We start from the raw sequence: 25943 nt of genomic DNA on the forward strand, positions 1-25943 counted from the left end.
AGATTGGAGCCAATCCAAGGTGTAGTTCAGTCAAACAGCATCAATACATTTAAGGCAAATCCACAGAAGCAAATGTGAGTGAAAGGAACAGAAGCTTATACTGTTCGGGTTGGATAAAGAGGGATGGGAGGAGGCTTGTGTAGAGCATCAAATCCAGCATAGACCAGTTGGCCTGAATGGCCTGTTTCAGTACTGTAAATTCTACATCATCCAGGTTTGAAAATTCCCAGACATTCGTCAGAGAATTCATACTGAATCTCCTCACCTCATTGTCATAAAGATTATCGTTGTCTCTTCCATGACCAATGTCATTTGTATCTGAAAAATGAAAATGTTAACATTGAAAAGGCTTTAATCAGAATGATAGTTGTACTTAGAATGTCTCAACTGAATATGAGCTGCAGGGTGCATGTCTCCCGCATCGTTTTGCATTTAAAGAACGGCATATGGGTTGTCATTTTTGTTACAGATGGGTTACAAATGGGGAATTGGTGAGGCCGTACCTGGAATGCTGTTTGAAGTTTTTGGCTGCAGGTAGGACATACCCACCTTCAGTTCACTGCACTGATTTCCATGAAGGAAATTGTGTTCTGAGGAGAGACTGAGTTGCCCAGGTGAAATAACCTGAGATGACTCAATATGGTTAAGTTACAAACTAAAGGATCTATTGATTAGGATGAACTCTATACAATGAATGGTTTAATGACACAATGATACAGATCTACCCCTAACAATGTCCTGGATTCATCAATAGCCTCCAACCTCCGGGGCTGCAGGCTCTCACTCCCGATAGGCGCTCGAAAGACTTCTGTACTTGCACTCTATTGGTTATGGTCCAGTCACATGGCCCCTGAAGGATTGTGCAATAAAGGGCCAATGGGACCACACCAAGCCGATATTCTCTGCTGTTCAGCAGGATGTGAGATGATCTCATTGAAAAATTTTTAAAACTCTTAATTGACTTCATCAGGCACATATGAGAAAATGTTTCCTCTGACTGGAGAATTGAGAAGACAGAGTCCATAAGACCATAAGAGCATATGATATTGGAGCAGAATTAGTCCATTCAGCCCATCGAGTCTGCTCCACCATTCAATCAGAGCTGATTAGTTTCTCAACCCCATTCCCCCACCTTTTCCCCAAAACCTATGATCCCTTCACCACTCATCAATCTATCCACCTCCGTCTTAAATCTGTCACTGACCCAAAGCACAATTTAGACCCATTTACTGAGATTGGATGAGGTTACAGAAGGTTCTGTATCTTTGGAATTCTGTATCGCAAAGAGCTGTGAATGCTCCACAATTCAGTACATTCAAGTTAGACATCAATAGATTTTTGGGAGCTTGGGAAACTAGGCTGTCATACTGAAAGATCACTGCAAGTTTTCCCTCACATAGCTAAGCAAAGAAATGTCCACATTGCGAACCGTAGCAGGTGGGATGGAAAATTTGGCGGACCATTTAAAACATCCATTGACCTGGGACGGGAACTTCCAGTCTTGGAGTGTACCTGGCCAAACAAATCTTGCCCTTGGTCTTATACAAATCTCCATGATCCTATTGAATGGCACAGAAGACTTGATGGGCTGAATGGCCTACTCCTGTTCCTACTTTTATTGTCTTATGGTCTCTATCATTCTAAACCCATGTCGAGTTTCACTTGCTCCAGAGATTACAGGATTATTTGTTGTGTCTGAACAACAGTAACAACTTCAATATTCTTCCCTGTTTAACACATCTATATTAGAAGGTGCAGGACACCAGAATCAGAGATGTTTGTTGACTGCAGCAAATTAGATTCTCTTTATATTCTTCAGAAAATGGTTGGAACATAAAATGATTCCAGAGAATTTGCCTCTAGTACAAATGTAGAGAAAAAGCAAACACCACAAGAATGGCCCCGAGCACAATGTAAACCAGGCTGTGACACAGAGAATAGGAAATGAGCAGTGTTGGACTTTACAATCATAGAAAGTTTACAGCACGGAAAGTGACCATCATGTCTGTTGTGTCTAAAAACCAGCCCTCCCAAGTGAAGTCCAACATTTTGTCCATTGCCCTGCAGATTATCCAGGCATCTTTGAAATGAGTTGAGTGTTTCTGCTTCTACCACCCTTTCAGAAAACTGCAGCCCTCTGGGTGAAAACACTTTTCCTCATCTCTCCTCAAATCTTTCTACCAATTTCTTTAAATTTATGCTCCCTCGTCACTGATCTCTCTGCAAAAGTAAATGGTCCTTCCTGTCCACTCTGTCTGGGCCCTTTACAATGCTCTACATCTCAATCAATTCTCCACTAAACCGAGCTGAACAACCCCAGCTGACCAAATTTTTCTTCTTGGCTGCAATTTTCCAGTCCTGGCAACATCCTTGGAAGCCTCCTCTCTGATAAATCCTTTCTGTCATGAGGTGACTAGAACTGTATACAAGTTATGGCCTAAGTAATATCTTATTTAGTTCCAGCATTATCTTTCTGACCTTATATTCCACACCTTGGCTAATAAATGAAAGGATTCCATGTGCTGTCTTAACCACTTTATCGATCTGTCCTGCTACCTTCAAGGACATGTGGACATTCACTCCAATGTTTCTCACTTCCTTTACATCCCCCAGTATCCTCCCATTTATTGTCTAACCGTTTGCTTTGTTTGACCTGCTCAAGTGCATCACCTCACACTTCTCTGCATTCAATTCCATTTGCCACTTTTCTGCCTGCCTGACCAGTCTATTGGGATCATTTTGCAGCCGATGACAATCCTCCTCGTGATCTACCGCATGGGTAATTTTCATGTTAATTCTCCCCACTTTAGGTCTAAATCATTAATATGTGCCAGAAAAAAGCAAGGGACCTCGCACTGAGCCTTGGAAACAGCCTTCCAGTCACAAAAACAGCTGTCAACAATCATCTTTTGTTTCCTGCCACTGTTGATTCTTGGCCAATTTGTTTACGGAAGTGGATTTTGAAATTATATAGCATTTTTCATGACCTTTGAATGGTCTAAAGAGCTTTACAACCCAGGGAGCACTTTCAAACAACCACCACTGTTGTTATATGGGAGATGTGGCAACCAGTTTGCACACAGCAATATCTCAGAAACAGCAGTGAACTTTGACCAGACCAATATTGGCCATTTCTTTAGAGATCTCCATGTCTGCTTTCTCTGCAGAGAAGAAGTGACCTGCTGCATATTTCCACGAGCTTTTTCATCATTTTGATATTTAGTTGGTATTTTCTCCTCATCACCATTGTAACCTCTGTGTTTACATTGGACATCAATATCTGCTCTTTCTGTATGTCTCTGTCAACTGTGTCTGTATGTCCCAACTATGTTAGGTGTTGTGGGGGTTTTAACAGAAAAAGAAAAGACTTGGTTTGCACACGTAGATTCAAGCAAACACACAACAGGTTTTAATGAAGAGCTGCTCTCTGCACTCCATCAAGCACAAAATTGACAGTAACACAGCAGCCTGAGTACGCACCCTAATGACGTCACATCAAATCAACCTTTTTTAAAACTCACACCTTTATTATGAGGCGAACACAACAACATCCGGCCAATATTCCTGATCTGAGAGATATTGAAAAATGATGCACAGTATCCCGGATCATCAGAGACTGGACATATGACCCAAGATGTGTGTCAGGACCCTGCAGATGACCCAACATGATGACCTCCATGGGAACTGCCTGGGACATTGGAACTTCCAGTGGACAATTCTGCTGTTCCCTGGATCCCTCTGTGAAAATCTTCAGCTCTGGATAAGAGCTTCAAACAATTCATTGGGGCTTACCTGGATAATTACCCAGGAAATATTAGACTGAAAGAATCAAGTTTTATTTCTGACTAGACGCAGAACTGACCCCTGAATAATCACACTGACCCCTGAACTCCCCCAATCTGCTGATGAATTCCCTGACATATCAACTATCACCCCACACCTCCAATTATCCCATTTGACCTTGTGAAAGTCACAACCTGAGACAATCCAATATTCTCTGTGAATATCCCTTGCACCCACCATTTGATGACCCAATGTCCAAATCTAGTTCACCCCCAAACCAGGCTACCCCTGCCAACCTGACACAGTTACCACACTATTCATCTGCTACCTCATCAACCTACTACCTCAACCAACTGCCACCCTCTCAATCTACCACCTCACCTATCTGCAACCCCACCCATCTCACATACTTCTGACCTCGCTCATCTGTCTTCTCACCCACCTACCCCCCTTGCCTCCAACTACCAACATATCGATACACCTGTCTCCCTATCCAGCTTACACCCTACCTACTTGTGGTCCTACAGAATTGTGATGGAGTTCTCCGAGGGGCACTGCACTCCACAGATCTGGAAAATCTGGACTCGGAAGATCAGACAAGAAATGTGGAGCTGAGTCGAGGGTGGAAAGCATTGAGTGGAATGGCAATCCAACAATGATTGCTGCTCTGTGACTGACCCAGGACAATAAATGAGATCCATCCTTGTGCCGAAGTTGTTCAAGAGGATTTAATCACTCACACAGAAGCCATGAAATTTAAACAACAACAATAAAAACAACGTACCTTTCAGCAAGTTTGGAGTTTGGAATTGAGGAATGTGTTGGTGATACTGTTAAAGCTTCACAAGAATTTTTAGGTCCGACTGAAACAAGGAAACAACATTCAGATCAGTCTCATTTTCATTGCCGTTAAACAAGAGAGTCTCTTCTTGGGATGTGGGTATCACTGTTTAGGCCAGCAATTACTGTCCATCCCTAATTGCCCTTGAGACAACGGTCATGAGATGCCTCTTGAACTGCTGCAGTCCTTGTGGTGTAGGTCCATCCACAGTGCTGTGAGGGAGGGAGCACCCATCACATCGATGCCACTCAAAGCCAAACCACCTGACTATTCTAATCCCATTTTCCAACACGTGGTCCATAGCTTTGTGTGCCTTGGCATCACGAGTGCACATCTAAATAATTCTTAAATGTTATGAGGGATTGTAAGGCACCAGGAAAATTTGCCTATTCCTCCTGGAAGAGGACCGTGCAATCATTTACATTTAACTCAAAGGACGTGTGGGTCAGCAGTTCAACCAGACAATAGTACCGTCAACAGCAGAGCACAATCTCCGTGCTGTACAGTGATATCAACACCTTTCTTAGAAGGAGAATTTGAACTCACAACCCATTGGTTTCAGAAATCAGGTTGCTACCAACTGAACCCCTTCTGACACTGATATATTTGAATATTAAATATTCAAACAGGTTCAAGTCCTCATTAATTCCAAACTATAGTTAGTGTTTATGTTAACACTGGATAATTCATGGAATTCTGAGATTTTGAGCAGCATTTTGTGATGATAGAATTTTACGGCAAAGAAGGAAATTTGGTCCATTGCCCTCCATCGCTATGAAAGAATTTGCCATTTAGAATCATACAATCTATGCAGTGCATAAGGTGGCCATTTGGCCCATCGGGTCTGCAGCGACACTCCCATTGTTGTGTCTTTTCCCCAAATCCTCCTAAATGTCTGCTCCTTTTTTGCTTCCCCTTCTAAAAGCTATTATTGATCCAGGTTCTAATGCAATCCATACCCGAATAATCATTTGCATCAATAAAATTCTCCCAATTTCCCCTGCTGTCCCTGTTGTGATGACCTTAATGTATTCTCTCGAGCATTCACTCACTTACTACTGGAAATAATTAATCTCAATTTAACTAATCAAAGCCTCTAATAATTTTGAATAGATCTAGCAGATCATTTCTTTGTATTGCAATGATTCTCAACCGGTGTCAGCTGTTGGTAGCACTCTTGTGTCTGCAACCACAAGGTTCTGTATTCAAGCCCTGCTCGAGGACTCAAAAAGCAAAGCTGACACTCCTGCGCAGTACTGAGGAAGTCCTGCACTGTTGGAGGTGCTGCTTTTTGGATAGGATGTTGAACTGAGTCCCCAATCTCCTGCTCTATGGGTGGCATGGTGGCACAGTGGTTAGCACTGCTGCCTCACAGTGCCAGCAACCTGGGTTCAATTCTGGCCTCGGGTGACTGTCTGTGTGGAGTTTGCAAGTTCTCCCCTTGCCTATGGGCTTCAGATGCTCCGGTTTCCTCCCATAATCCAAAAGTGTGCAGGTTAGGTGGATTAGCCAGGATAAATTGCCCCTTAATGTCAGAGAGAACTAACTCGGGTAAATGCATGGAGTTATGGGGATAAGGTCTGGGTGCAATTATCGTTGGCGGAAACTCAATGCACCAAATGGTCATCTTCTGCACTGTAGAATTCTATGGATTCTTTGGAACTATGGATGTATAAGATCTGTGACACTCGATCTCCTGAAGAAATGCAGGAGCATTATCCCAAATCACCCGGCAATATTTATCCCTCAATCAAAAACAAGTTCTCAGTTCATTCTTTTGAGTTTGCTGTGTGCAAATTGGCTGCTGTGTTTCCTGCCTCACAACAGTGACAATGCTTCAAAAAGCATTTCATTGGTTGTAAAGTGCTTTGAGAAGTCAGGTGACTGTGAAAATAAATGTGAGACATTCTTTTGTTTTATAAATGGGACCTCTTAAGATGCGATTATTTCACATCAAATCTTTAACTCTCTGTCATTACCATTCATCCTAAAGCAAGAGACATCAGCTAAAGGTTGTTTTTCATAATTTGATCTCCAAGAAATGGGAACAGGAATGGTTAATGGAGACCTTATCAGTCAAGTTCTATTTAACTTTAATGGCATTACAGCAACGTTTACACATGTTTGGGGAATATCTTATGATCCTGATATTTTCAGTCAAAGTTTTTATCAGTAACTTTGCTCTGAGTGGTTGATGGACAAAGAAGAGTGAATTTTGTCAGTTACAACTCATTCAGAGAGACATTAGGAAGCTAACCAGCAACCAGGATAGACAAATACCAATAAATATTTCACTGACCACATGGTATGTTTACACTATCACTTACCAACGCTGTTGTTCTGTATCACATAACTGCAATTCTCTCCTGATCTGTTGATCACTGACACTGTAACCATTTCACTGGATTTGTCTCCCTGGTTATTTGAGGCTGTGCAGTAATAATGATGATGTTGCTGTGTGAAGGATTGACAATGTAGATCCAGTTTATTGGTGTCAGAGATCTTTGAATCTTCAGACTGGGTCTTTTCATACCATGTGTACTGAATGGGAAGTGATCCCTGGACAGACTCACAGGAGACGGACACTGAGCCCCCAGAACATGAGGCATTTGGTGGTGACAAAAATTCAAGTTCAGGAACAGATACAGGTTCTGTGGGCAAAAGACAATCATGAAAGGATTTTCACAGTAACTTCATTGTAGTCTTAATGTAGGCCTACTTGTGACACTAAGTAGAAAAAGCTTTAACTTTAATCTGTAAATGATCAAGCTTTAGAATGACCAAAAAAATTAAATAGTTTCATATTACCAATATTTCTACACCTCATCCAGGATGTGAGGAGGAAAGAGGAAAGGAGAGTGTTAGAGAGAGAGAGAGAGAGAGATGGCAGTGGGAGCTTGGCCGAATGCAGGTAGTATCTATTGATTGCTCTCACGGACAGCAGATATTCATGATAGCTGATTAGTTAGTAACAAGCATAGGAGTGTGACCTGAGATGTTTGCTGAGGTTACGGAGACTTAAATATCTTTCCTAAAATCTAACCTTGACCTGAATTCTCTGATATCGAGCGATCCGCCCCTGATGCCAGTTGGAGTAGGGAATTTGGCGCTCAGCCAAACCTTCATTCGCAGCAGCAGGATTGGAGGATTCCAGCTGCGGATGGCTTTGCTGAACTCCAGCTATTGTTTGTATTTGTATTCAACATTCAACAGTAAGTCCCACTAACATTAAGGTGTGAGTACTGTTTGAAGGGTAGATTTTATCGCCTGGACTGAGCGAGACTGGAAAATCCTACCCAAGGTCAACAGACATTTCCATTGTTTGCCCCACACCCGCTCTGATACCATGGCAGGCAAGGCAGTAAAATTCCGATGTAAGTATCATCCAAAGGACATAAGCTGGGAGATAGAAGCTATCAGCTTCTCATTAATTGGGGAAACTGGCTGGAATTGGTCTTTTTGTACTGAGTCCCTTTGTTTTTGAACTCAACACTAGAATCCGACCTCAACCGATTGTGGAGGTTTAATGAGCTGAAGGAACTTACTACAGGAGAAGAAGTGAGCTGTTGGTGAGTATCTGGTGAGTATTCGGGAAGTAGTGAAGCTTTATTATCCAGGTATCGGGAGCATGGATGGGGTCCTTGCCAAATTGTTAACAAGGAGAGCATGGTCCAAGGTGAAATAAATCTGACGCCCTCTCGCTGGATCGTTACTCTGAGCCTCTGAATTACAATTCCTCCAACATAATCATTTGTTCTAACTGCCCTCTAGCTGCCAGACTCTGCACTGCACTTGGAATATCAGAGCTGTCAATGTCTCCTCCCTGATAAAGCACTGATCAGTCATTCCAGTTGAGAGTAATAAAGATAATCACTGAGAACAATATACCGTCAGATATTTGTAGCTTGACAGGAAATATTGAAAGTAGTCCGGACTTAGCAATACCACAGCTGTACCATCCTGCATCTCCTGGGCGAAGATCCTCCATCGTAACAACAAATAATCCTTGTGTCTTGTTATCTGTGATCGACACTCTCCCTCGCCGTCCATCTGGATCGTCTGATTTTATCAAAATAGTGCAACGACGACTCCAATATTTCACATGTGACTGGGACAATTTGTCATAGTGACAATCGATAGTGATCGCTCTTCCCAAAACTCCTGTTACCTCATTTTTTGCCCACAATGCACTCAGAGCTGAAAAGACAACAGGTCAAAAATTGAACTGAAAATAATTGTTTAATTCAAGTAGATATGTTTCAGTAGGATTTACCACTGTGTTCAGAGAAATATCTCCAATACATCTTCTAATGCAATTGAATACTCCCTTGATTGAGATCATTGGGCTCATTGAATATGTTCTCCCTGTGGATTGATAATTAAACAACCATACTGGGGTTGCACACTAAGTCCTTTTTAAAGCGAGACCTTGAGAGGCACCATTAATCTCTTAGTCCTGGTTGGGGTTAGTTATGTTCACCACAGGCGTGTGGTTACTGTTTATTTCCATTTTGTTCAATAAAAGCACCATTTCTTCACATCCGCTTTCAGGAGTTACTGCATTCTCAAACAGCAATTGCAAACGGCAAATTGTCTGCTCATGATCACTTTGCACTTTGAGGGAGCTCATTGATTATAAATTGGCACTGTGCTTCCTACATCACAACAAAGGCTCTGAATCAGTTCCAGCATTGACCAGAACAGGCTTTAAAACTGTCCTGAAGTTGTGAAAAGTGAGAAATAAATGCAATTCTATTTTTATTAAAAATTGCTTTGAACGACCATTAGAACTAAACCCATGAGCAATTCAGACAGACATTAATTTAAAACTTAACTGAATTTCAGAAGCTTAAAGAGATATTTACCACTGTTGCTGAATTGTGTCACGTAACTGCAATCATTCTCTGAAATGTGGATCACTGACACTGTAACCATTTCACTGGATTTTTCTCCCTGGTTATTTGAGGCTGTGCAGTAATATTGATGATGTTGCTGTGTGAAGGATTGACAATGTAGGTCCAGTTTATTGGTGTCAGAAATCTTTGAATCTTCAGACGGGGTCTTTTCATACCATGTGTACTGAATGGGAAGTGATCCCTGGACAGATTCACAGGAGACGGACACTGAGCCCCAGGTATTTGGTGGTGATAGAAATCTAAGTTCAGGAACAGATACGGGTTCTGTGGAAATAAAAATTATGAATGGATTTTCACAGTAACTTCATTGCAGTGTTAACTTAAACCTACTTGTGACACTAACTAAAAAAGGTTTAAGTTTAAAGTTTAAAAGTTTGAATTTGAAAATGACCAAAAAATTACATAGTTTCATATTCCCAATATTTCTCCACCTCACCCAGGGTGTGAGGAGGAAGGGAAAGTGTTAGAGAGAGAGAGATGGCAGTAGAAGCATGGCCAAATGCAGGTAGTATCTATTTATTTCTCTCACAGACAGCAGATATTCATGATAGCAGATTAGTTAGTTACAAGCATTGGAGTGTCACCTGAGACAGACTGTGGATGTTTGCTGAGAAAACGGAGACTTAGATATCTATTCTTGACCTGAATTCTCCGATATCGAGTGAACCGCCCCCGCTGCCAGTTGGAATAGGGAATTTGGCGCTCAGCAAATCCCCACTCACAGCAGCGGGACTGGATAATTCCAGCTGCGACCATGTTTGGTGAATTTCAGCCATTGTTTGCGTTTGTATTTAACATTCAACAGTAAGTACCATTCAACATTTAAGTGTGAGTACTGTCTCAAGTCTAAGGCAGGGTTTTATGGCCTCAAATCAAGGGGACTGGAAAATCCCACCCAAGGTCAACAGGCATTTCTGTTGTCTGCCCCACACCAGCTCTGATACCACGACGGGCAAGGCAGTAAAATTCTGACAGAAGCATCATCCAAACGACATGAGCTGGGAGATAGAAGCTATCCGCTGTCAGCAACTGAAATAGTTAATTGGGGAAACTGGCTTGCACTGCTCTTTTTGTACTGAGTCCCTTTGTTTTTGAACTCAGCGCTGGAGTCTAACTCCAACCGAGTGTGAAGGTTTAATGAGATGAAGAAATTTACTACAGAGTAAAAAGTCAGCTGTTGGTATCTGTTGAGTATTCGGGAAGTGATCAAGATCCATTACCCAGGCATGGGGAACATGGATGAGGTCCTTGTCAATTTTTTTAACTAGGAGAGCATGGTCCAAGGTGAAATAAATCTGACCCCATCTCTCTGGATCATTACTCTGAGCCTCTGAATTACAATTCCTCCAGCATAAAGCACCGATCAGACATTTCAGTTGAGAGTAATAAAGATAATCACTAAGAATAATTTACCATCAGATATTTGAAGCTTTACAGGAAATATTGAAAGGAGGCCGGGCTTATCAATACCACAGCTGTACCATCCTGCATCTCCTGAGCGAAGATCCTCCATAGTAACAACAAATAATCCTTGTGTCTTGTTATCTGCGATCGACATCCTCCCTCGCCGTCCATCTGGATCATCTGATTTTACCAAAACAGAGCACTGACGACTCCAATATTTCACATGTGACTGGGACAATTTGTCATAGTGACAATCGATAGTGATCGCTCTTCCCAAAACTCCTGTTACATTATTTTTTGCCCGCAATGCACTTGGAGCTGAAAAGACAACAGGTCAAAAATTGAACTGAAAATGATTGTTTAATACAAACAGATATATTTCAATAGAATATGCTACTGTGTTCTGAGAAATCTCTGCAATACACCTTCTGGTGCAATTCAAGGCTTCCTTGTTTGAGATCATTGGGATCATTGAACATGTTCTCCCCACGGATTGATAATTAGACAACAATATTAAGATTGTACACTAAGCCCTATATAAAGCAAGACCTCGAGAGGTTCCATTAATCTTTTAGTCCTGGTTGGGATCAGTTTTGTTCATCACAGGTGTGGGGTTCCTGTTTATTTTTATCTTGTACAATTAAAGCACGGCTCTTTCCGATCTAGCTCCTGGAGTTATGATATTCTCAAACAGCAATTGTCAGACAGCAGATTGTCTGCTCATGATCACATTCTTCTTTGAGGGAGCTTACTGCTCATAAATTGCTGCTGAGCTTCCTACATCACAACAATGGCTCTGAATCAGTTCCAGCATTGACCAGAACAGACTTTAATACTGTCCTGAATTTGTGAAAAGTGAAAATAAATGCATTCCTATTTTTATGAAAATTGCTTTGAATGACCAATAGAACTAAACCCGTGAGCAATTAAGACAGATATTAATTTAAATATTAGTTGAATATTTTGAAGCTTCAACTGATAATTACCAATGTTGCTGATTTGTGTTAAATAACTGCACTCATTCTCCGAAACGTGAATCACTGACACTGTCACCATTTCACTGGATTTTTCTCCATGGTTATTTGAGGCTGTGCAGTAATATTGATGATGTTGCTGTGTGAAGGATTGACAATGTAGATCCAGTTTATTGGTGTCGGAGATCTTTGAATCTTCAGACAGGGTCTTTTCATACCATCTGTACTGAATGGGAAGTGATCCCTGGACAGACTCACAGGAGACGGACACTGAGCCCCCAGAACATGAGGCATTAGGTGGTGATAGAAATTTCAGTTCAGGAACAGACACGGGTTCTGTGGGAAAAAGACAATCATTAATGGATATTCACAGTAACATCATTGCAGCGTTAATGTACGTTTGCTTGTGACTCAAATTAAGTAAAGATTGAACTTTCAACTTTAAAAATTTAAACTTTAGATCGAACAAAAAATTGCATAGTTTCATATTACCAATATCTCTCCACCTCACCCAGGATTTGAGGAGGAAGGGAAAGTGTTAGAGAGAAAGAGAGAGGGCAGTGGAATCTTAGCTGAATGCAGGTAGTATCTATTGATTGCTCACGGACAGCAGATATTCATGACAGCAGATTAGTTAGTAACAAACATTGGAATGTGACCTGAGATAAACTGTGGATGTTTGCTGAGAGAACGGAGACTTAAATATCTTTCTTAAAATCTAACCTTGACCTGAATTCTCCAATATCGAGCGATCCTTCCCCGCTGCCAGTTGGAATGGGGAATTTGGCGCTCAGCCAAATCTCCATTGGCAGCAGCGGGACTGGATAATTCCAGCTGTGGACGAGTTTTGTGAATTCCAGCCATTTTTGGATTTGTATTAACATTCAAAAGTGAGTACCATTCAACATTTAAGTGTGAGTACTGTTAAAGTCTAGGGTGGGCTTTTATGGCCTCAAACATCCCGACTGGAAATTCCCGCCCAAAGACAACAGGCATTTCTGTTGTCTGCCGCACACCCGCTCTGATATCACGAGGGGCAAGGCAGTAAAATTCCGACGTAAGTATCATCCAAAGGACATGATTTGGGAGATAGAAGCTATCAGCTGGCAGCAACTGAAATAGTTAATTGGGGAAACTGGCTTGAATTGCTCGTTTTGAACTCAGTTCCTTTGTTTTTGAACTCAGCGCTGGAGTCTGACTTCAACTGAGTAGAAAGGTTTAATGAGCTGAAGGAATTTACCACAGGGGAAGAAGTGAGCTGTTGGTGTATCTGGTGAGTTTTCAGGAAGTGGTCAAGGTCTATTCTCCAGGCATTGGGACCATGAGAGGGGCCCTTGTCAACTTGTTAACCAGGGCAGTGTGGCTCAAGGTGCAGTAAATCTGACCCCATCTCTCTGGGTCATTACTCTGAGCCTCTGAATTACAATTCCTCCAACATAATAATTGTTCGAACTGCCCTCTAGCTGCCAGAATCTGCACTGCCATGGAGCCTCCAGATATCGGAACTGTCAATGTCTCCTTCCAGATAAAGCACCAATCAGGCATATTGAGAGTAATAAAGATAATCACTGAGAACAATTTACCGTCAGATATTTGTAGTTTCACAGGAAATATTGAAAGGAGGCCGGACTTATTAATACCACAGCTGTACCATCCTGCATCTCTTGAGCGAAGATCCTCCATCGTAACAACAAATAATCCTCGTGTCTTGTTATCTGTGATCGACATTCTCCCTCTCTGTCCATCTGGATCGTCTGATTTTACCAAAACAGAGCACTGATGACTCCAATATTTCACATGTGACTGGGACAATTTGTCATAGTGACAATCGATAGTGATCGCTCTTCCCAAAACTCCTGTTACATTATTTTTTGCCCACAATGCACTCGGAGCTGAAAAGACAACAGGTCAAAAATTGAACTGAAAATAATTGTTCAATACAAACAGATACATTTCAATGGGATTTAACACTGTTTCAGAGAAATTTCTGCAATACATCTTCTAATGCAATTGAATACTTCCTTGTTTGAGATTGTTGGGTTCATTGAAAATGTGCTCCCCGCAGATTGATAATTAAGCAACTGTTTTGATGTTGTATACTAAGCCCTTTATAAAGAAAGACCTTGAGAGGTTCCATTAATCTTTTAGTCCTGGCTGGGATCTGCTGTATTCACCACAGGTGTGTGATTATTTTTTATTTTCATTTTGTACAATAAAAGAACAGTTCCTTCACATCCAGCTCCTGGAGTTATTATATTCTCAAACAGCAATTCTCAGACAGCAGATTGTCTGCTCATGATCACATTGCTCTTTGAGGGAACTCATTTATTATAAATTGGCGCTGAGCTTCCTACATCACAACAAAGGCTCTGAATCAGTTCCAGCATTGACCAGAATGGACTTTAAAACTGGCATGAAGTTGTGAAAAGTGAAAAATAAATATAATTCTATTCTATTAAAGTTAATTTGAACGACCAATAGAACTAAACCCATGAGCAATTCAGACAGACATAATCTAAAAATTAGTTGAATTTTTTCAGGATTAAATTGATATTTACCAATGCTGCTGATTTGTGTTAAATAACTGCAATCATTCTCTGAAATGTGGATCACTGACACTGTAACCATTTCACTGGATTTCTCTCCCTGGTTATTTGAGGCTGTGCAGTAATATCGATGATGTTGCTGTGTGAAGGATTGACAATGTAGATCCAGTTTATTGGTGTCAGAGATCTTTGAATCTTCAGATGGGGTCTTTTCATACCATGTGTACTCAGTGGGAAGTGATCCCTGGACAGACTCACAGGAGACGGACACTGAGCCCCCAGAACATGAGGCATTTGCTGGTGATAAAAATTCAAGTTCAGGAACAGACACGGGTTCTGTGGGAAAAAGACAATCATTAACTGGTTTTCACAATAATTTCATTGCAGTGTTAATGTACACCTACTTGTCACTCAAATGAAATAAAGATTGAAGTTTCAACTTTAAAACTTTAAACTTTAGAATTGTCAAAAAATTAAATAGTTTCATTTTACCAATATTTCTCCACCTCACCCAGGATGTGAGGAGGAGGGGAAAGTGTTAGAGAGAAAGAGAGATGGCAGTGGAAATTTGGCCAAATTCAGGTAGTATCTATTGATTGCTCTCACGGACAGCAGATATTCATGATAGCAGATTAGTTAGCAACAAGCATTGGAGTGTGACCTGAGATAAACTGTGGATGTTTGCTGAGAGAACGGAGACTTAAATATCTTCCTTAAAATCGAATCTTAACCTGAATTCTCCGATATCGAGCGATTCTCTACCGCTGCCAGTTGGAATAGGGAATTTGGCGCTCAACCAAATCTCCATTCACAGCAGCGGGACTGGATAATGTCAGCTGCAAAAGAGTTTTGTGAATTCCAGCTATTGTTTGTATTTGTGTTAACGTTCAACGGTAAGTGACATTGAACATTTAAGTGTGAGTACTATTTCAAGCCTAGGGTGGGGTTTTATGGTCTCAAAGAGCGAGACCGGAAAATCTCAGCTATGGTCAACAGACATTCCTGTTTTCTGCCCCACACCCACTCCAATACTATGGCAGGCAAGGCAGTAAAATTCCGATGTAAGTATCATCCAGAGGGCATCAGCTGGGAGATAGAAGCTATCAGCTTCTCATTAATTGGGGAAACTGGCTTGAACTGCTCTTTTTGTACTGAGTCCCTTTGTTTTTGAACTCAGCACTGGAGTCTGACTTCAACCGAGCGTGGAGGTTTAATGAGCTGAAGGAATTTACAACAGGACAATAACTGAGGAGTTGGTGACTATCTAGTGAATATTCGGGAAGTGGTCAAGGTCTATTCTCCAGGCGTCGGAAGCATGGATGAGGTCCTTGATAATTTGTTAATCAGGAGAGTGTGGTCCAAGGTGCAATAAATCTGACCCCATCTCTCTGGATCATTACTCTGAGCCTCTGAATTACAATTCCTCTGTAAAATGTCTCAGAACACCATTTTAAATTCCAACCAGTTTATTTGATAGTAAAATCATAAGCTTTCAGGAACACTCTTCCTTCATCAGGTATGTGGAAGTTTCTCCACATCATTACAATTCCTCCAACATAATCATTGTTCTAACTGCCCTCCAGCTGCCAGACCCTGCACTGCCACGGAGCTTCCAGACATCGGATCTGTCAATGTCTCCTCCCAGAAAAACACCGAACAGACATTTCAGTCGAGATTAATAAAGATAATCATGAGAACAATTTACCGTCAGATATTTGTAGCTTCACAGGAAATATTGAAAGGAGGCCGGGCTTATCAATACCACAGCTGTACCATCCTGCATCTCCTGAGTGAAGATCCTCCATCGTAACAACAAATAATCCTTGTGTCTTGTTATCTGTGATCGACATTCTCCCTCTCCGTCCATCTGGATCATCTGATTTTACCAAAACAGAACACTGGCGACTCCAATATTTCGCATGTGGCTGGGACAATTTGTCATAGTGACAATCGATAGTGATCGCTCTTCCCAAAACTCCTGTTACATTATCTTTTGCCCACAGTGCACTCGGAGCTGAAAAGACAACAGGTCAAAAATTGAACTGAAAATAATTGTTCAATACAAATAGATATATTTCAATGGGATTTACCACTGTTTCAGAGAAATCTCTGCAATACATCTTCTAATGAAATTGAATACGTCCTTGTTTGAGATCATTGGGTTCATTGAAAATGTGAACCCCGTGGATTGATAATTATACAACTATTTTGATGTTGTAAACTAAGCCCTTTATAAAGCAAGACCTTGAGAGGTTCCATTAATCTTTTTGTCCTGGCTGGGATCTGTGGCATTCGCCACAGGTGCGTGGTTATCGTTAATTTTCATTTTGTACAATAAAAACATGGCTTCTTCACACACAGCTCCCAGAGTTATTATATTCTCAAACTGCAATTGTCAAACAGCAGATTGTCTGCTCATGATCACATTGCTATGTGAGGGAGCTCATTCCTTATAAATTGGTGCTGAGCTTCCTACATCACAACAAAGGCTCTGAATCAGTTCCAGCATTGACCAGACAGACTTTAAAACTAGCATGAAGTTTTGAAAAGGGAAAAATAATTACAATTCAATTCTCTTAAAATTAATTTGAACGACCAATAGAACTAAACCCGTGAGCAATTCAGACAGACATTAATGTAAAAATTAGTTGAATTTTTTCAGGATTAAATTGATATTTACCAATGTTGCTGATTTGTGTTAAATAACTGCAATCATTCTCTGAAATGTGGATCACTGACACTGTAACCATTTCACTGGATTTCTCTCCCTGGTTATTTGAGGCTGTGCAGTAATATTGATGATGTTGCTGTGTGAAGCGTTGACAATGTAGATCCAGTTTATTGGTGTCGGAGATCTTTGAATCTTCAGATGGGGACTTTTCATACCATGTGTACTGAATGGGAAGTGATCCCTGGACAGACTCACAGAAGACGGACACTGAGCCCCCAGAACATGAGGCATTTGGTGGTGATAAAAATTCAATTTCAGGGATAGACACGGGTTCTGTGGGAAAAAGACAATCATTAACGGGTTTTCACAATAATTTCATTGCAGTGTTAATGTACACCTACTTGTCACTCAAACGAAATAAAGATTGAACTTTCAACTTTAAAACTTTAAACTTGCGAATGAGCAAAAAATTAAATAGTTTCATATTACCAATATTTCTCCACCTCACCCAGGATGTGAGGAGGAAAGGAAAGTGTTTGAGAGAAAGAGAGATAGCACTGGGAGCTTGGCCAAATTGAGGTAGTATCTATTGATTGCTCTCACGGACACCAGATATTCATGATAGCAGATTAGTTAGCAACAAGCATCGGAGTGTGACCTGAGATAAACTGTGGATGTTTGCTGAGAGAACGGAGAATAAAATCTCTTTCCTAAAATCTAATCTTAACCTGAACTCTCCGATATCGAGCGATTCTCCCGCGCTGCCAGTTGGAATAGGGAATTTGGCGCTCAACCAAATCTCCATTCACAGCAGCAGGAATGGATAATGTCAGCTGTGAACGAGTTTTGTGAATTCCAGCTATTGTTTGTATTTGTGTTAACGTTCAATGGTAAGTAACATTGAACATTTAAGTGTGAGTACTGTTAAAGACTAGAGTGGGGCTTTATGGTCTCAAAGAGCGAGAGTGGAAAATCTCAGCTATGGTCAACAGACATTTCTGTTGTCTGCCCCACACCCACTCCGATACCACAGCGGGCAAGGCAGTAAAATTCTGATGTAAGTATCATCCAGAGGGCATCAGCTGGGAGATAGAAGCTATCAGCTGGCAGCAAGTGAAATAGTTAATTGGGGAAACTGGCTTGAACTGCTCTTTTTGTACTGAGACCCTTTGTTTTGAACTCAGCGCTGGAGTCTGACTTCAACCGAGTGTGGAGGTTTAATGAGCTGAAGGAATTTACTGCAGGAGAACAACTGAGGAGTTGGTGACTATCTGGTGAATATTCGCAAAGTGGTCAAGGTCTATTCTCCAGGCGTCAGAAGCATGGATGAGGTCCTTGACAATTTGTTAACCAGGAGAGTGTGGTCCAAGGTGCAATAAATCTGACCCCATCTCTCTGGGTCATTACTCTGAGCCTCTGAATTACTATTCCTCTGTAAAATGTCTCAGAACACCATTTTAAATTCCAACCAGTTTATTTGATAGTAAAATCATAAGCTTTCAGAAACACTGTTCCTTCGTCAGGTATGTGGAACCTTCCACACACCTGACTAAGGAACAGTGTTTCAAAAATGTTGTGGGTTTACTACCAAATAAACTGGTTGGACTTTAAACTGGTGTTGTGAGACTTTTTACTGTGTTTATCCCAGTCCATCACTGGATCTCCACATCATTACAATTCCTCCAACATAATCATTGTTCTAACTGCCCTCTAGCTGCCAGACTCTGCACTGCCGCGGAGCATCCAGGCATCGGAGCTGTCAATGTCTCCTCCCAGATAAACACCGATCGGTCATTTCAGTCAAGATTAATAAAGATAATCACTGAGAACAATTTACCGTCAGATATTTGTAGCTTTACAGGAAATATTGAAAGGAGGCCGGACTTATCAATACCACAGCTGTACCATCCTGCATCTCCTGAGTGAAGATCCTCCATAGTAACAACAAATAATCCTTGTGCCTTGTTATCTGTGATCGACATTCTCCCTCGCCGTCCATCTGGATCGTCTGATTTTACCAAAACAGAGCACTGACGACTCCAATATTTCACATGTGGCTGGGACAATTTGTCATAGTGACAATCGATAGTGATCGCTCTTCCCAAAACTCCTGTTACATTATCTTTTGCCCACAGTGCACTCGGAGCTGAAAAGACAACAGGTCAAAAATTGAACTGAAAATAATTGTTCAATACAGATATATTTCAATGGGATTTACCACTGTTTCAGAGAAATGTCTGCAAAACATCTTCTAATGTAATTGAATAGTTCCTTATTTGAGATCGTTGGGTTCATTGAAAATGTACTCCCCCGTGGATTGAAATTAAACAACTATTTTGATGTTGTATACTTTGCCCTTTACAAAGCAAGACCTTGAGGGGTTCCATTAATCTTTTAGTCCTGGTTGGGATCTGTTGTATTCACGCAGGCGTGTGGTTATTTTTTATTTTCATTTTGTACAATAAAAGTTATTATATTCTCAAACAGCAATTCTCAGACAGCAGATTGTCTGCTCATGATCACATTGCTTTTGAGGGAGCTCATTTATTATAAATTGGTGCTGAGCTTCCTACATCACAACAAAGGCTCTGAATCAGTTCCAGCATTGACCAGAATGGACTTTAAAATTAGCATGAAGTTGTGAAAAGAGAAAAATAAATCCAATTCAATTCTATTACAATTAATTTGAACGACCAGTAGAACTAAACCCGTGAGCAATTCAGACAGACATTGATTTAAAAATTAGTTGAATTTTTTGAGGCATAAAGTGATATTTACCAATGTTGCTGATTTGTGTTAAATAACTGCAATCGTTCTCTGAAATGTGGATCACTGACACTGTAACCATTTCACTGGATTTGTCTCCCTGGTTATTTGAGGCTGTGCAGTAATAGTGATGATGTTGCTGTGTGAAGGATTGACAATGTAGATCCAGTTTATTGGTGTCAGAGATCTTTGAATCTTCAGACGGGGTCTTTTCATACCACGTGTACTGAATGGGAAGTGATCCCTGGACAGACTCACAGGAGACGGACACTGAGCCCCCAGAACATGAGGCATTTGCTGGTGATAGAAATTTCAGTTCAGGAACAGACACGGGTTCTGTGGGGAAAAAGACAATCACTAACGAATTTTCACAGTATGTTCATTGCAGTGTTAATGTACACCTACTTGTGACACAAGTTAAGTAAAGATTTAACTTTCAAGTTTGAAACTTTAAACTTGTCCAAAAAATTAAATAGTCACATATTTCCAGTATTTGTCCACCTCACCCAACATGTGAGGAGGAAGAGAAAGTGTTAGAGAGAGAGAGAGGTGGCAGTGGGAGCTTGGCGAATGCAGGTAGTATCTATTGATTTCTCTCACAAACAGCAGACATTCATGATAGCAGATTAGTTAGTGACAAGCACTGGAGTGTGATCTGAGATAGACTGTGTATGTTTGCTGAGGTAATGGAGACTTAAATATCTTCCTAAAATCTAATCTTAACCTGAATTCACCGATATCGAGAGATCCGCCCCCGCTGCCAGTTAGAATAGGGAATTTGGCGCTCAGCCAAATCTCCACTGACAGCAGCGGGACTGGATAATTCCAGCTGCGGATGAGTTTGGTGAATACCAGCCATTGTTTGTAATCATATTAACATTCAACAGTAAGTATCATTCAACATTTAAGTGTGATTACTATTTCAAGTCTAGGGTGAAGTTTTTTGGCCTCAAACGAGCGAGACTGGAAAATTCCGCCCAAGGTCAACAGACATTTCCTTTCTCAGTCCCACACCCACTCTGATACCACGGCGGGCAATGCAGCAAGTATCCTCCTGAGGGCATCAGCCCGAGATAGAAGCTATCAGTTGGCAGCAACTGAAATAGTGAATTGGGGAAACTGGCTTGAAATGTTCTTTTTGTTCTGAGTCCCTTTGTTTTTGAACTCAACAATGGAGTCTGACTTCAACCGAGTGTGAAGGTTTAATGAGCTGAAGGAATTTACTACAGGAGAAGAAGTGGCCAAGGTTCATTAACGAAGCAACGGGAGCATGGGTGGGGACTTTGCCAAATTGTTAACCAGGAGAGAGCGTGGTCCATGGTGCAACAGATATGACCCCATCTCTCTGGATCATTATCCTGAGCCTCTGAGTTACAATTCCTCCAACATAATCATTGTTCTAACTGCCCTCTAGCTGCCAGACTCTGCACTGCCGCAGAGCCTCCAGATATCAGAGCTGTCAATGTCTCCTCCCAGATAAAGCACCAATCAGTCATTTCAGTCAAGAGTAATGAAGATAATCACTGAGAACAATTTACCGTCAGATATTTGAAGCTTTACAGGAAATATTAAAAGGAGGCCGGGCTTATCAATACCACAGCTGTACCATCCTGCATCTCCTGGGCGAAGATCCTCCATAGTAACAACAAATAATCCTTGTGTCTTGTTATCTGTGATCGACATTCTCCCTCGCCGTCCATCTGGATCGTCTGATTTTACCAAAACAGTGCACTGACGACTCCAATATTTCACATGTGACTGGGACAATTTGTCATAGTGACAATCGATAGTGATCGCTCTTCCCAAAACTCCTGTTACATTATTTTTTGCCTGCAATGCACTAGGAGCTAAAAAGACAACAGGTCAAAAATTGAACTGAAAATAATTGTTTAACACAAACAGATATATTTCAATAGGATTTGCCACTGTGTTCAGAGAAATCTCTGCAATACATCTTCTAATGCAATTAAATACTTCCTTGTTTGAGATCGTTGGGATCATTGAACATTTTCTCCCCACGGATTGATAATTAGACAACCATATTGAGATTGTACACTCAGCTCTTTATAAAGCAAGACCTTGAGAGGTTCCATTAATCTGTTAGTCCTGGTTGGGATCTCTTGTGTTCACCACAGGCATGTGGTTATTGTTTATTTTCATTTTGTACAATGAAAGCACAGTTCCTTCACATCTAGCTCTTGGAGTTATTGTATCCTCAAGCAGCAATTGTCAGACAGCAGATTGTCTGCTCATGATCACATTGCTTTTTCAGGGAGCTTATTGCTTATAAATTGGTGGCACGGGAGCACAGTGGTTAGCACTGTTGCTTCACAGCTCCAGGACCCTTGGTTCAATTCCCAGCTCAGGTCACTGCCTGTGTGGAGCTTGCACATTCTCCTTGTGTCTGCGTGGGTTTCCTGTGGGTACTCCGGTTTCCTCCTACAGTCCAAATATGTGCAGGTTAGGTTGATTGGCCATGCTAGAAATTGCACCTTACTGTCCTGAGATGTGTAGGTTAGAGGGATTAGAGGGTAAAATATGTAGAGATATGGGGGTGGGATTGTGGTCGGTGCAGGCTCGATGGGCCAAAGGACCTCTTTCTGCACTGTGGGGTTCTACGGTCTATGGCGCTGAGCTTCCTACTTCACAACAATGGCTCTGAATCAGTTCCAACATTGACCAAAACGGACTTTAAAACTGTCCTCTAGTTGTGAAAAGTGAAAAATAAATGCAGTTCTATTTTTATTAAAATTGCTTTGAACGACCAATAGATCTAAAGCTGTGAGCGATTCAGACAGACATTAATTTAAAAATTAGTTGAAATTTTTGAAGGTTAATGTGATACTTACCAATGTTGCTGATTTGTGTTAAATAACTGCAGTCATTCTCTGAAATGTAGATCACTGACGCTGTAACCATTTCACTGGATTTGTCTCCCTGGTTATTTGAGGCTGTGCAGTAATATTGATGATATTGCTGTGTGAAGGATTGACAATGTAGATCCAGTTTATTGGTGTCAGAGATCTTTGAATCTTCAGACGGGGTCTTTTCATACCATGTGTACTGAATGGGAAGTGATCCCTGGACAGACTCACAGGAGATGGACACTGAGCCCCCAGAACATGAGGCATTTGGTGGTGATAAAAATCCAAGCACAGGAACAGATACAGGTTCTGTGGGCAAAAGACAATCATGAAAGGATTTTCACAGTAGCTTCATTGCAGTATTAACGTCAGCCTACTTGTGATACTGAGTAAGAAAAAAGCTTTAACTTTTTTAACTTTAAACTTTAAATGATTTAACTTCAGAATGACCAAAAATTGCAGAGTTTCATATTCCCAATATTTCTCCACCTCACTCAGGATGTGAGGAGGAAGGGAAACTGTTAGAGAGAGAGAGAGTGGGCGAGGACCTGGCAGATGGAATACAATGTTGGCAAGAGTGAGGTTATCCACTTTGGTAGGAATAATAGTAGGAAGGACTATTATTTACAGGGTGAAAATCTGCAGCAGGTGACGGTGCAGAGGGACCTGGGAGTCCTTGTGCATGAGTCGCAAAAACCCAGCCGGCAGGTGCAGCAGGTGGTCAGGAAGGCGAATGGGATGCTGGCCTTCATAGCGAGGGGGATTGAATATAAAAGTAGGGAGGTCTTGCTGCAACTGTACAGGGCACTGGTGAGGCCACAGCTGGAGTACTGTGTGCAGTTTTGGTCGCCGCACTTGCGCAAGGATATTTTGGCCTTGGAGGGAGTGCAGAGGAGGTTCATTAGGCTGATACTGGAGTTGAGGGGGTTGAGCTATGAGGAGAGGCTGAATTGACTGGGCTTGTTTCTGTTAGAGTTTAGAAGGATGAGGGGAGATCTCATTGAGACATATAAGATGATGAAAGGAATGGATAGGGTAGAGGTGGAGAGGTTCTTCCCGCTCAGAAAGGACAGCAGGACTAGAGGGCACAGCCTCAAGATAAGGGGAGGGCAGTTTAGAACAGAGTTGAGGAGGAACTTCTTCACTCAAAGGGTGGTGAATCTCTGGAATTCTCTGCCCGTTGAAGTGGTGGACGCTACCTCGCTAAATATATTTGAGACGTGGGTAGATAGGTTTTTGGTAGGCAAGGGGATAAAGGGTTATGGGGAGAAAGCGGGAAAGTGGAACTGAGCCACTTCAGATCAGCCATGATCTTGTTGAATGGCGGGACAGGCTCGAAGGGCTAGATGGCCTACTCCTGCTCCTATTTCTTATGTTCTTATGAGAGCGATGACCGTGGGAACTTGGCCGAATGCAGGAAATATCTATTGATTGCTCTCACGGACAGCAGATATTCATGATAGCATTGGAGTGTGATCTGAGATAGACTGTGTATGTTTGCTGATATAACGTAGATTTAAACATCTTCCCTAAAATCTAATCTTGACCTGAATTCTCCGATATTGAGCGACCCGCCCCCACTGCCAGTTAGAATAGGGAATTTGGCACTCAGCCAAATCTCCATTGACAGCAGCAGGACTGGATAATTCCAGCTGCAGACAAGTTTTGTGAATTCCAGCCATTGTTTGTATTTGCATTTACCATTCAACAGTAAGTACCATTCAACATTTAAGTGTGAGTACCGTTAAAGTCTACGGAAAGGTTTTGTGGCCTCGAACAAGCGAGACTGGAAAATCCCACCCAATGTCAACAGACATCACTGTTGTTTGCCCCACACCCGCTCCCATACCATATCAGGCATGGAAGTAAATTTCTAGCATAAGCATCATCCAGAGAGCATCAGCTGGGAGATAAAAGCTATCAGCTGGCAGCAACTGAAATAGTTAATTGGGGATACTGGCTTAAACTGCTCTTTTTGTACTGAGTCCTTTTGTTTTTGAACTGGCCTTCATTAATCGAGGGATTGAGTTTAGGAATCGGGAGGTAATGCTGCAACTTTATAAGACCCTTGTCAGGCCTCATTTGGAGTACTGTGCGCAGTTCTGGTCGCCTCACTATAGGTAGGACGTAGAAGCTATTGAAAGGGTACAGAGGAGATTTACAAGGATGTTGCCTGGACTGGGAGGCATGCCTTATGAAGTTAGGTTGAGGGAGCTGGGACTCTTTTCCCTGGAGAGACGAAGGTTGAGAGGCGACCTGATAGAAGTTTATAAAATGCTGAGAGGAATAGATAGGGTGGATTCTCAGAGGCTATTTCCCCGGGTTGAAATGGTCGCTACGAGAGGACACAGATTTAAGGTGCGGGGAGGCAAGTACAGAAGTGATGTTAGGGGTAAGTTTTTCACTCAGAGGGTGGTGAGTGAATGGAATCGGCTGCCGTCAGTGGTGGTGGAGGCGAACTCGCTGGGGTTTTTTAAAAGACTCCTGGATGAGTATAGGGGATTTAATGGGATTGGGGGTTATAGATAGGTCTATGGATTGGTAGGTGTTGATATGATCGGCGCAACTCGTGGGCCGAAGGGCCTGTTTGTGCTGTAGTGTTCTATGTTCTATGTTCAGCGCTGGAGTCTGACTTCAACCGAGTGTGGAGGTTTAATGAGCTGAAGGAATTTACTACAGGAGAAGAAGTGAGTTGTTGGTGAGTCTCTGTTGAGTATTCGGGAAGTGGTCAAGGTCTATTATCCCATTGGGAGCATGGGTGGGGTCATTGCCAACTTGCTATTCAGTAGCGCGAGGTCCAAGGTGCAATAAATCTGATCCCATCTCTCTGGATCATTACTCTGAGCCTCTGAATTACAATTCCTCCAACATAATCATTGTTCTAACTGCCCTCTAGCTGCCAGACTCTGCACTGCCGCGGAGCCTCCAGACATCGGAGCTGTCAATGTCTCCTCCCAGATAAAACACCGATCTACATTTCAGTTGAGATTAATAAAGATAATCACCGAGAACAATTTACCGTCAGATACTTGAAGCTTTACAGGAAATATTGAAAGGAGGCCGGACTTATCAATACCACAGCTGTACCATCCTGCATCTCCTGGGCGAAGACCCTCCATAGTAACAACAAATAATCCTTGTGTCTTGTTATCTGTGATCGACATTCTCCCTCTCCGTC

At 41.7% G+C, this 25943-nt stretch overlaps 1 protein-coding gene across 1 annotated transcript; it reads right to left on the reverse strand.

Moving 5' to 3' along the window:
• Positions 1 to 200: 200 nt before the first annotated feature.
• LOC145357146 (titin-like) lies at positions 201 to 25929 on the reverse strand. Its single transcript, XM_080210302.1, has 15 exons — positions 25785 to 25929; positions 21440 to 21748; positions 19914 to 20237; positions 18973 to 19281; positions 17145 to 17468; positions 16170 to 16478; positions 14477 to 14800; positions 13502 to 13810; positions 11931 to 12254; positions 10954 to 11262; positions 9490 to 9804; positions 8513 to 8821; positions 6952 to 7275; positions 4568 to 4646; positions 201 to 318 (listed from the first exon to the last, which is right to left on the reverse strand). The coding sequence occupies exons 1-15, from the start codon at positions 25927 to 25929 to the stop codon at positions 309 to 311; spliced, it is 4023 nt and encodes a 1340-aa protein (XP_080066428.1). The 3' UTR covers positions 201 to 308.
• Positions 25930 to 25943: the final 14 nt, after the last annotated feature.

The sequence above is a fragment of the Carcharhinus amblyrhynchos genome, chromosome 22 (assembly GCF_965287045.1).
Source record: "Carcharhinus amblyrhynchos chromosome 22, sCarAmb.v2.hapA, whole genome shotgun sequence".
NCBI lineage: Eukaryota > Metazoa > Chordata > Chondrichthyes > Carcharhiniformes > Carcharhinidae > Carcharhinus > Carcharhinus amblyrhynchos.

Bases quoted from the DNA above. Each gene is read 5' to 3' on its own strand.
- LOC145357146 (XM_080210302.1), bottom strand. From the start codon at position 25,929: ATGTCGATCACAGATAACAAGACACAAGGATTATTTGTTGTTACTATG. The intron at 20,238-21,439 runs GTAAATTGTTCT...TTTTCCCCACAG, and splicing joins AAAGCTTCAAATATCTGACG to AACCCGTGTCTGTTCCTGAA. The intron at 7,276-8,512 runs GTATATTGTTCT...TTTTGCCCACAG, and splicing joins CAAGCTACAAATATCTGACG to AACCTGTATCTGTTCCTGAA.